At 34.2% G+C, this 12,787-nt stretch overlaps 1 protein-coding gene across 1 annotated transcript; it reads left to right on the forward strand.

Moving 5' to 3' along the window:
* Window positions 1-12,384, forward strand: RO60 (Ro60, Y RNA binding protein). Its single transcript, XM_070939301.1, has 8 exons — window positions 1-580; window positions 1,685-1,905; window positions 2,402-2,548; window positions 6,620-6,757; window positions 7,164-7,280; window positions 8,527-8,640; window positions 10,891-11,037; window positions 11,704-12,384. Exons 1-8 carry the CDS (start codon window positions 1-3, stop codon window positions 11,854-11,856), a joined length of 1,617 nt encoding a protein of 538 aa, XP_070795402.1. The 3' UTR covers window positions 11,857-12,384.
* The last annotated feature ends 403 nt before the right edge of the window (window positions 12,385-12,787 follow it).

Here is a 12,787-nt window from a genome sequence, read left to right on the forward strand (position 1 = left end):
ATGGAAGAAGGAGCAAGTCAAATGCAGCCCTGCAATGAAAACCAGCTATCAAACTCTGAAGATGGATGCGGGTGGCAAGTTACAGACATGACTAGACTGCGCCGTTTCTTGTGTTTTGGTTCCGAAGGAGGTGCATTCTATGTCAAGGAACAAAAACTGAGCTTTGAAAGTGTAGATGCTCTTTTGAGGCTTATTGAAGGTGGCAAAGGTTATGAAGCAGTACAAGAAATAAAGACTTTCAGCCAGGAAGGTAGAGCAGCAAAACAGGATCCAGTATTGTTTGCGCTTGCCATTTGTTCACAGTGTTCCGATGCCAAAACCAAACAAGAAGCTTATAAGGCTGTCCCTGAAATTTGTCATATACCAACCCACCTCTTCACTTTCATCCAGTTTAAAAAGGATCTGAAGGAAGGCATGAATTGTGGCATGTGGGGCCGTGCCCTGAGAAAAGCTGTTTCAGTTTGGTACAATGGAAAGAATGACATGGCTATTGCTTTAGCGGTGACAGCATATAAGAAGAAAGACGGCTGGTGCCATAAAGATCTTCTCAGGTTATCACATCTAAAGCCTGCAAATGAAGGTAATAACAAACAAGTAAATCTTCCGAATCAGCAAGGATGGTTTGCAATAAGTAATTTGGAAACATTTTGCTTTTGCCTGTATGTTTGATCAAAAGAGATGGAGGAGTGAGAAATGGAAGTGTAATTTTATAAAGTAAGCCATGACTCTAATTGTGGGGAGAGAAACAAACTGACATATAAAAAGTGTTAAATATTGTAAAGAATACACAACGTTCACTTAAAAAAAAAAATATTAATCTACAGGTAGTCCTCAATTTAGAACAGTTCATTTAGTGACCATTTGAAGTTACATGACGCTGAAAAAAGTGACTTATGACCAGTTCTCACACTTAATGACCATTGCAGCATCTCCATGATCATTTGATCAAAATTCAGACGCTTGACAACTGACTCATATTTATGATAGTTGCAATGTTCTGGGGTCATGTGATCAGCTTTTGCGACCTTCTGACAAGCAGAGTTAATGGGGAAGTCAGATTCATTTAACAACTGTGTTAGTAACTTAACTGCAGTGATTTGTGTAACAACTGGCAAGAAAGTTCATAAAATGGGGCAAAATAACTTTTGCTTAGCAACAGAAATGTTGGGTTTAATTATGGTCACAGAAGCTGTATTGCTTTATTTTATAATAGGGAGAATATGTAATAGTTTAAAAAAAATTAAATCAAAACCTTGAGCGTTTTCTAGAAGTAACTTTTCTAGCAGTAATTTTTGTTACTGCTACAAATAGCAAAAGCAATAGAAGAATTATAGCAGACAGAATGCCCACAATTAACAGTCCTAAAGACTGAGGGTCAGATGAATAAATTGTGAAAAAGGCATTATATGTGTCCGTATGTATTTAATTAAATAGCAACACTACTGTATTTATTTATTTATTTTTGCTTTTACATTATCTTCCACTATTTATATATCAAGGTAATATATATATAGAAGGTCATATAGAAACAAATTGCTAGTTTTGCTAAGATGCCAGAAAATACCAAATACAAAATAAATACACTTTCCAGCCTAATATTTGATAATTTTACATTATTTTGGAGTTCATATTTCTTTTTAAAATATGTTCTAAATTAGAAATAAAACTTACTGTATTTCAACAGGCCTGGCCATTGTCACTAAGTATGTAATGAAGGGATGGAAGGAAGTCCAAGAGACATATAAAGAGAGCAGACTTTCTGCTGAGGCTGAAAAAGTGTTGAAGTATTTGGAAGCAGTGGAGAGGGTAAAGCATACAACGGATGAACTGGAAGTGATTCATTTGATAGAAGAGCATAGTTTAGTTAGAGAACACCTCCTGACAAGTCACTTGAAATCTAAAGAGGTAAGGAAATTAGAGAAACATTAATACTTTGAATGACACTATATAATGTTGTTTTCTGCACTTTATCACTCCTCTATTTTTATAGCACTTAACAATTTTTACATGTATTCTTAGTTTTACATGTATTCTTCATGGCATGGGACCAGGTTACCTGAGGAACTATCTTGCTTGTCCTAATTATATCGTCCAATTCAATTTGGTCAGGTGGGGAGGGCATATTGGGGGGATCCTGTTGATTAAAAGAATTTTGCCTTATGGAAAGAGAGACAGTTCTATTTTTAACTTTGTTCTTATTTATGCTTTTATATTTTGTGACATGTTTTTATTGTGAGCTGCCCAGAGTCACATAGATGAGGTAGATGTTGTAGAAATGTGGTGAATGAAAGAATAAATACATTTACATTATTCCTGTACAGTTATGCATATTTATACTGAGTATGTGTTTTTCTTTAAATACTGTGACTTTTCTTTTTCTTTGAACTTCATTTTGTACAAGGTATGGAAAGCACTGCTACAGAACATGCCCATAACAGCAATATTGAAGAACCTGGGAAAAATGACAGCAAATTTTGTTCTTGAACCGGGAAGCTCAGAGGTAGCAATGGTTTGTGAAAAACTAAAAAATGAAAAACTTCTTAAAAAGGTAAGGATTTTTTAATGCTGATTTCTTATCTGCATTGTATTCTAGCAATATTCTATTAGTTGATCTTTTAATAGAAACCAGTATTGAAAATTAAGCTTCATTGTAATAAATCATTATATAAATTCCTAAGAAATAACACTACTACAGGATATCTCAAATATTTAGTAATGGGCTAGGGGTTGGACTTACAAAGGGAATAGTCAAAGGAGAGAAAGATTCACTATTTGTACCATATCTTTAGGGATAAGGACTATTTTAAATAGCGTTAGGAAAATACTTGTCTTGTGTAGAAAAACAATAATTTTTTAAATAGTCTTTATTCAACCTTTTTTAGTTTTAAAAGCATATTTCCATTTTTACAGCTTTCAACTATCGGTAACAATTCAAATTTCATAATTCCAATCTATGGCTTATTATTTTATACATTATGTACATCTTTAAATATATAGTATCTTTTACGATATTATATTTTTGTTCTTCATTAACATTGATTTAATCTATTTTTCATATATTACAGTATATCTATATGTATTTACATATTCCTTTTATCCTTTAACAAGTTTTATCATATTTATATATAATTTCCAATTTAATGTTTCTATATCATCTTTATGCATCAATTTTACATCTCGTTTCAAGCCATTGATACCACATATTCCAACTCTTGTAATACTCTGATTCCTCTCTGTCTTTAAGATCCCTGGTTAATTTATCCATTTCTGCACTATTGAGGATTTTTTTTTATTACCATTGCATTTGGTGGCATGTTTTCTTGATTCCAATTCTGGGCAAATAAGATTCTTGCTGCTGTTGTAATATGAAGTATAATATATTGAGCCCTTTTGCTTACATTTCTTTTTATAATATCCAATAAGAATAACTCTGGCTTCATCTCAATTTTAAAACAATAAATGTTTTAATCAGTTTTAGACTGCTCTTAATCAAAAACTGAAATGTTGGCTGTCTACTAATCAATAATTCTAATTTTCCAGATTCCTGATCCTTATAGATAAGGATCAGGATTCAGGAAAATTGGAATTATTGATCAGTAGTCAGTCTTCTTGGTTAGAAATGTTTCTCGTTGCAATCACTCAGCTGATGTGCATGGAGGGAAGCCTTGTAATAATTGTCAGGTCTGAGGGAACTCCTTCCATAAAAAGAACTGTGTTTACAGATATATTAACATGATCTGTGAATATAGATCTGTAGATATAATAATCCAACAATAATCGTCAAAGTTTTTTTGATCTTTTTTTCTAAGGATGTATTTGGCAAACTCATTAGTGCATTCTTTTTGTTGGTTTCCCCCAGGGGTGCTATTCAGCAGGTTCTGATAGGTTCTGGAGAGCCAGTAGCGGAAATTTTGAGTAGTTCGGAAAACTGGCAAATGCCACCTCTGTCTGGCCCCAGAGTGGGGTGGGAATGGAGATTTTGCAATATCCTTCCCCCAGGAGTGGGGAGGGATTGGAGATTTTGCAGTATTTTCCCCTGCCACGCCCACCAAGCCACGCCTACCAAGCGACACCACATCCTCCAAGCTATGCCCACAAAACCAGTAGTAAAAAAAATGGATTCCACCACTGGCTTCCCCTCCACCACAAGGGTACTAACTCTAATGCAAGTCAGTAATGTGGGAAGAGAAACTTCAGTTTTTCCTTTTAAAATATTCTACATTTTTATAATTTTATCCAAATTTCTAGTGTACAAGATGATAATGAAGAATGGTATGTCCAAGAGTAGTTCTTTTCCCTATTTGAAACTAAAAATGACTTTTTAGCCCTCCTTCTTTTTGGAAGAAAATCTGATTGTGTTTAACTTAACTTTCATTGAAATTAATCTTTTTTCCTCTTTGATAAATTTTAAAAACTTACAAGACAAACAAATTTTTGAATAACCGGCTTAAGACAAAATAGGATTTACCGGTAATTTTTCTAAAGGTAGTTTTGTTAGATTTTTTTGGGGAAAAAAAAGTATTGTAAATTGATTGTACTTAATGCTATTTATATTAGGAAAATTGATATAAAATTAAATGCAATATTTAAAAAGCTGCGATCCATTGTGTAAAAATTTCGTCTACTATGACTGCTAGTATTACATATTACACAAAGCTGAAAAAAAGTTCTATTTTTCATTTTCAATCACAATCTCTTGTGAAATCCTATGATTCTATGGTACGCCATGTGAGAAAGCCTGGTCTAGAATATGCTTATATAAAACAAGTTGAGTCCAGATATCCGTCAACAGTTTTCCTATTTCTTACTTTGTATTTGTGTGGGTAGAAGTTTCTACATTTAAAAAAAAGCTTTTTATAGAAAAAGCTATTGAACTCTGTTGCTTGCATTTAATAAATGTTTACAGAATCTGTTGTGTTATACATGTATTATTAGCTAGATAACACAGGGTTTCATTATGCTTTTTGATTTTTGTCAGCTGTTTTTAAATTTGTTTCCGGGTTTTTTTTTTCTTCTTTTTTTGGAATAGACTGCTACTAGGATTGCACTTGGATTCTAATCACTTGGAAAAAAAACACACTAAAATCTTTTTCACAGAATTCTAGGAAGTTGCTTTAAAACAAATAACTATTATTTTCCAGTTTTATATGATAGAAGATAATGTAATATGCCATGAACCTTTTAGTTTAATTGAGTTATAGTATAATGTTGTATCAATTTTCATTTCATTCAGTGTCTATTTTTGCCTAGTTTTCTATGCCTAACAAATAAAGCTATTACTCTTTTACAGATGGGGTGAATTATTTTCCAGGTAATTAAAGGGGGTTGGGTGTCTATGTATGTGTTCCTACAAATCATTCCTGACCAATGCTAATGCCTAGACATGTCCCTGCAGTTCTCTTATCAAGATCTTCAGGAGTGGTTTGTCTTCCTTGGGCTGAGAGCGACTGGCCCAAAATCAGCCCGCTGGCTTTCTACATAAGGCAGGACTAGAACTTGCAGTTTCCTGGTATCTTAAACCGCTTCGCCAAACTAAGTGGATTAAGTAATCAGTACTTATTAATTAATAGTTTTGATCCTGACTCTCTCATTTATTAAAAATTACCTGTCCTACATTGATTTATTCAAGTTGGCAACTCTAGTTGATGAGGTCCTCAACATAAGACCACAATTGAGCCCAAAATTTCCATTTCTAAGCAAGATAGTTGTTAAATGAGCTTTACCCCATTTTACAACCTTTCTTGCCACTATTTTTAAGTGAATCACTGCAGTTTTAAGTTAGTAACATGGTTGTGAAGTGAATCTGGCTTCCACATTGACTCAAAAAAGACACACAGTCACAAAAAGTGATCACATGATCCTGGGACACTGCAACCATCAAAAATACATGCCAGTTGCCAAGCATCTTAATTTTGATCATGTGAGCACAGGGATGCTGCCATAGTCGTAAGTGTGAAAAATGGTCATCAATCGCTTTTTTCAGTACTGTTGTAACTTCAAATGGTCACTAAATGAATGGTTGTAAGTCAAGGACATGTACAAGATTTTTAAATATGTTCATAATCTTTCTTTCTGTTCATCTGTTTTATAAAGGTACTCTTTCAAGTCAGTAACCTTTTGAATGTTTTCTCTACAGTTAAAATAGGGGAATCATTGTTTTGCTGAAAAAGTGAAAATTACAAAAAAATTCTGTACAAAAATATTCTTTTGTCGGGAACATTGGCTGTGAACGTCATATGAAAGGATTTCTCTTCTTGTGTAATAGATTTACAGAAGGCAAAGAGAATAAAAAATTGATTACAAACCAAATTTGTGAGGTCACCATATAAATTTGAATTTCTCTAAACCAGCAAAATAAGCCATTGAATTAATAACTGAAAAAAAAATTAATCTCATTTAGATGAAGGGGGAAAAAATCTAAGGGATACTGTAGCAATTATTTCTAGCAATAATACTCTGAACACATGTTAAAAAGTTGTATTGCACTCTATATTCAGAATACTTAAATAAATATAGTTTTCTATTCCATAATCATTGATTTTATAGCATACTTAATTAACAGAAATTATCACCGGAAGGAGAAATTAACATTTTGAGTCTGTTTTCCAAAACTCTTTAGGCTCAAATACACCCATTCCATATTTTGGTTGCATTAGAAAACTATAAAGGAGAGCGTGGTTATCGGGGAAAACTGCGCTGGCAACCAGAGAAGGACATCTTGGAAGCTCTCAATACTTCATTTTACAAGTCCTTCAAGGTAATGTTATGAATATTTATTTAATTAATTACTTTCAGTATAAGTCTGAAGCATTTAAGCAATATCTCTTTAGGGAAGTTCTGATTTTGGCAATAAAGACTAAAAGCAGGATGGTAAATGTTCCTAGAATTTTTGTTTTTTAGTATTCTTATGAGCAGTCCATACCAATCTAGGCTGTAGTCTTCCTTTTTTCCTTCCTTAAGACGCATGGAGAGTTTCTCTACAAATTATGCTGTGCATAATTTATTCTCATATATCTGTATTATATTATTTTTGTCATCAACTAGTATTTCTTTGATTAATACTGTTGCTTCTGAAAGCACTCACAGCTATGAAAAGTCATGCAATTAAAAAAATCTTTAAAAACATTTGTTCTGACTTCTTTCCCCTCTTTGCCTTTTCTTAGGCATTAGAACCAATGGGAAAGCGTATCTTAGTTGCAGTTGATGTTAGTGATTCTATGTTGCAAAAGGTTTTTGGTAGTGTGCTGAATGCTAGTACCATTGCTGCAACAATGTGCATGGTAAGAATTGTCTCATTTTTATGATATGTTTTGGTCTCAAACTTTGGGATGTGATGGCATTGTTTCCAAGACTGAATAGATTGTAATTTGGTAAAATCCAGGATATTTGCCTCATGATAATATGATTTTAAAACAAAACTGTAACAAACCTTTCCATGTAAAATCTACATAGGTATTAATTCCTATTCTATTTGTTTCTTTAGATATAAATCAAGCTTCTGTTTTATTTATCTTTTTTATTTTTGGATAACATGGTCAATATTTTCCAAAAGTATACAAGGATATATTTCCTCTGATAACTCCCAAATGCCTCTGTGGGTTTAGAATTTGAGTGACTTACCCATATTTTTCGGAGTATAAGACACACTCCTCCCCCAAAAGTGGGTGAAAATTTTGGTTTGTCTTATAGACCAAATACAGGCCTGTTTTTGGGCTCCTGAACCCTCCACATGTTGCATTTTCACCCTCCCCAGCCCCCAAAAGCACTCTGCAATGCTCCACATATCCCATTTTTGGGCTCTCGAACTCTCCGTGTGTCGCATTTTCACCCTCCCCGCCCTCCAGAAGCACTCTGCAGGCCAAAAATGGGTGTGTTTTTGGCGTAAACAGGCCCGTTTTTGGCGAAAACGGAATGTGCGGAGCACTGCAGAGTGCATCTGGGGGCCAGGGAGGGTGAAAATGCGATGGCTGGAGGTCACAAACTATTTTTTTTTGTTTTCCTCTTGTAAATCTAGGTGCATTTTATAGTCCAAAAAATATGGTATTTGCTGGACAGTAGTTTGCCGCATGTTGATATCCTTTTATTCATTCCATGTCTTACTACCCAGTCTTGTCATGCCACTTGTCTACAATACATACTTTTCCTGTTGCTCAAGTTAGAGCAGGCAACAAAGCATTTTTACAGTGATTAATGCCTCCCGTACTAAAGTAAGTGTTTGGCCAAGATTATGCATCCCATCGGTGTCTGTTCTACAAGTCAAGAAGAAACCATTGTGCAAGATTTGGTAATCTGATTTTCAGCACTTGTATCCAAAGGGGGGGGGGGAAACCCTTAAGAAAGTCTTGGAGAAAGGACTAGGATATGGTGAAGAGTTAGAAGAGGGATGAATTAGAATAGAAAAGACTTATGAAAACAGCTATTTCACATTTGAAAACCACAGAAAGCTTGAGTTACAGAAATGCTTTTTGTTCAAGAAACAGGAAAATAACATTCTATCTTTACCTTTGGTCATTTGGTTTTTACCAGGTTGTGGCACGCACTGAAAAAGATTCCCACATTGTTGCTTTTTCCCATGATATAGTTCCTTGTCCTGTGACTGAGGATATGACTTTACCACAAGTATTACAGAAAATGTCTGAGGTACCTAATATTCTTAAAGTCATCCTGTAGTTTTATATGAGAATAGGTAACTTAATGTATTTATCATGAAAATAAGTATTTTACTCTTAAACAAGTATTCTTTTTCATGAAAGCATTTTATTTTCAAGTGACTCTTTTATTTCTTGCATGTAGCACATGATAATATTAATACCATAATAAAAAGGAAAGCACATTGGTCTGAGTAATCCAGTACCTAAACTTCATTAGAAAAAAAAATGAAAAAGGGATAACTAATAAGAGATGTAAAGAGTGTATGGATATGCTTTGATTTTACTTGAAGTATGTTAGTATATAATTTGAAGGCACTATTATATTACATAATGAGTTACAGGGTTTGAGTAAAAAAAAATAAATGAGCTGGCTGAATTATACTTTCCCTGCAAAGTGATCAGATTGGTTTTGTGATCAAATCCATTATCAAGTTAGTGTTTGGGTTTATAGAAGGAAATATAACACAAAAGAGTAGGGCAAAATCATTGAAGAACTTTAATGGTAAGATTAAGGTATTGAGGATACATGCAGGAGAGGATGGAAATCAGCACTGGATTTGTGAAAGATCTCTTGGTAATAACTTTTTTTAAAAAAGAAAATACGGAATCTGAATGGACATGGAAATATTGCTGGGCAAGCTAGTCTTCTCCATTTCATGTCATGCAGCCTTCTATAAACTTTGCCCATCCTAGACATAGAATCATATATGTATATCTGTTTACATGCTATGGGGACTGTGGATTTGTCTGTGCATATGTGGGAGATGAAAAAGGTTGTCACTAAATTAATCCTCAAGACAGAGGATTTTCTCTGTGAACAGCATTTCTGTAGCTTGCATCGGTTGCCTATCACACTGCTTTGTTATCTACCTTTATTGGCCTGTCAGTTTGGCATCTCCAGAGGACAGGCTCAGTGGGCAGGTCTTGTCTCCTATTGCAAATCACAGGAGACATTAGTCCAATGGGGAGAAAAAAAAATTTAGCTGGCATTTGATCACTTCCCAGGGAAAGCATCATTCACTATATTGAAATACTACCAAAACTCTCGTGTCTATAACCTTTAGTTGAGCGAAGTGATGCAACATAGGGCAAAACTTTTTCAACCAAGGTACCTCAAATGGGTTAAGTTACAAAATGCTGTGACTTCTTACTTCGAGGGAATGAAATTTGGGAAAGTTGTAGCTGCTTCAGTGCTGCCGCCACCATGCTGTTGAGACTATTTGATCATCACTTTCAACATTTCTTGACAGCTTCTGGCCACTCTCTTACTCCCTTCTCCATTCAAAAGTAGGGACCTACTAGCCTTATCAGAAAGGAAGAAAGGAAGGAAAAGGGAGAGACAAGAGGGAGGGAGTTAGGAAGGAATAAGGTAGATAGGTAGGTAGGTTCCCAATGTTCACTGCCAGCTTCCAACAACAACATTCAATGGGAAAGTCAACAGACAGAAATTGTTCACACTCCCATAGAATTTTTGCCCATCCATGGTCATTCTTTTTATCTAGATAAGGAAATATCTCTGAAACAATGACCCAATAGGTCACAGATTGTCTGGTATAATATATGTGTTACAATCAATGTGTGAAACTAGGCATTTTATAGAATGTCTAGGAAATCTATAGAATGACAAAAATGGGACGTCAAAGTATGAAGCACCTAATATTTTACACATTTTCTAGGCATTCTATGCAATGCCAAAAGGCAAACCAGCAAAGTATAAAATATTCCCGTTTAAATGCCATTCTAGCTTTCCTTGTTGCAACAAGCAAGTCAACACTGGTCTTTTCTGTATTTTATTTATAATCCTGTACTTTATTTTTTTATTTTATTTTTCTTCTTTCATTTTCATAAAATCTTTTCAATAAAAGATTAGGGTTAAGCCTAAATCTAACCCTTTTCATGACTTTCTTTGCATACTTTGCCTAAATAGTGCTTGTCATTTTGCATAATGCTGAGATATTATATCCAATGCCTAGGAGAAGTGTATAGCATTTTAAAATAACAGACATTTCATACTTTGCCTAAAGACATCACACTTTCTATAGATTTCCTAAGCAATCTATAAAATGTCAGTTTTTCACACATTGCCGGTAACATATATATAACAACACCGTTTGTAATCTTAAATGTAAACATCAATTCACATTCCCTTTGCTAGTTCCCAGGCAGAAACATTGCTAAGTTAAAAGCTATATAATTTTTACTGGCTTGTTTGGATCTTAATAATTTTTTTTTCTTATAGATTCCAAGGGGCGCCACCAATTGTTCTTCTCCATTGCTCTGGGCCCAAAAGACAGGTGTAGAGGTTGATGTTTTTATTATCTTCATGGATAGTGAGACTTTTGCTGGAGATGTTCACCCTGCCACAGCGTTGAGACAGTATAGAGAGGTAAGTATTCTTTAAATAATGAAAAATAAGACAAAATGTTTCTTTATAAAGTTTTGCCTTCTTAAGGTAGCTGCCAGCTTTCTGATGATCTATGTTGTAACAGAGAACCATTTTCTGGAATGGTTTTGGGCAAACAATATAATTATAATCCTAAAGTAGAATGAAATATAAATATATAAAGTTATTTCTTTAATATTGTGTTCAGTGCATGCTAGTTTAGTCCTGTTTATATTAGTGTTATATCAGCACTGCTTGTGACTTTCTAGCTATCTGCACTACAGTGATCCGATCTAGAAGTATACTGGGCTCACATAAGTGATCCACAAGTGGAACAGTGCTTGTTATCGGATGCAGAAAAAGCTATTTAAGGACAAAGCAGCAACAATGAGCAGTACTAAGATAAGACATAAAGTATATTTTTAAGAAAAAGACAATCTGTTTTCCCCATTTGCCTCATTCAGGTCTCCCTAGTTGTAGTTGTGATAGTTTGGGTTCAAAAATCTTGGCAAAATACTGAGAAAAATAAGACTTTCCAGGAAGAGAACAAGAATATGGATTGTGCACTTCAGTAATAAAGTCTGTAAGACTTGGCTTTTATAAATAATTCGTTGTTTTGCAAGTATAATCTGAAAAAAAGTATTTCTCTCTCTCTTTATCTGTTTATAGAGAATGGGTATTCCATCCAAGTTAATCGTTTGTGGAATGACATCCAGTGGCTTTACTGTTGCAGACCCAGATGACAGAGGGATGCTGGATATTTGTGGTTTTGATACAGGAACACCCATTGTCATTCAAAACTTCATTTTGGATTTGATCTAAACCTGTGAGCACTCACTTTTTCTAAAGCTATTAACTTCCTGAAGAATTGACTGGGGGAGCTATCAATTGCATTAACAAGACTCTCAATTCAAGGCTAAATTTCATACTCCTGTTGGAGTATTAACATTTTAAAAGAGATGTAAAAACAGCCAGTGGCAAACTCTACTTTCTGAACATACTGTTTACATCTGTTGTGCATAATTCTAGGTTCCCTAATTGGTTTTTAGAGCTAAACATGGAATACAGTGAATGCTTTTAATTTTTTTTATTAGTTTAACTATGACAATGTGTTCCGTTACTGAAGATTTTATTTTCCTAGAATGAATTTATTATGTTAATCACAGGGAATCAAAGGATGAGACAGGGCTTCATCTTTTTACACTGTTTCAGGTTAACAACCTGTTTGATTGGAATAACCTATTCTACTATCTGGGAAAAATGAGCTACGCGTGCACTATAGATTATATTACTTCTATCATTGCTCATTACTTCCTATTACTTTATGGAACACTTACCACTGGCAACTTGATGCTCTCCTTGTTTTTAGCAAAGCTTTTGTATTAAGCAATGTTGGGAAATTTGGAAACAACAAATTATTCCCAGGGATATTGATTTGATGATTGTACTTTAGCCTTCTAAATTCTTTTTTTAAAAAAAGGTTTTGCAAAAACCATCAATTTTGTGCACATTATGGTCTAATTCAATGTTTCTCAAATTGACAACTTGAAGATGTGTAGACTTCAATAAGAATTCCCCAACCAGCATATTGCCAAGTTTGAGAAACACTGAACTTATTGGACTGTGTTTTATTTCCTGACAATGGATAGTAGAAGGTTTATCAAGCAAGTTGTTTTTTTAATACAATTAGAATATCAGAAAATAAAGAATATTTTCTGATGTTCTTTATAGAAAATGTGATTTATCATATCTC

This window comes from Pituophis catenifer, unplaced genomic scaffold, assembly GCF_029215685.1.
Source record: "Pituophis catenifer annectens isolate HBS135680 unplaced genomic scaffold, rPitCat1.0.hap2 SCAF_3, whole genome shotgun sequence".
NCBI lineage: Eukaryota > Metazoa > Chordata > Lepidosauria > Squamata > Colubridae > Pituophis > Pituophis catenifer.

Coding starts and splice junctions, on each gene's coding strand:
- RO60 (XM_070939301.1), top strand. CDS start 1: ATGGAAGAAGGAGCAAGTCAAATGCAGCCCTGCAATGAAAACCAGCTA. Junction 6,758..7,163: donor CATTTTACAAGTCCTTCAAG/GTAATGTTATGA, acceptor GCCTTTTCTTAG/GCATTAGAACCAATGGGAAA. Junction 8,641..10,890: donor TATTACAGAAAATGTCTGAG/GTACCTAATATT, acceptor TTTTTCTTATAG/ATTCCAAGGGGCGCCACCAA.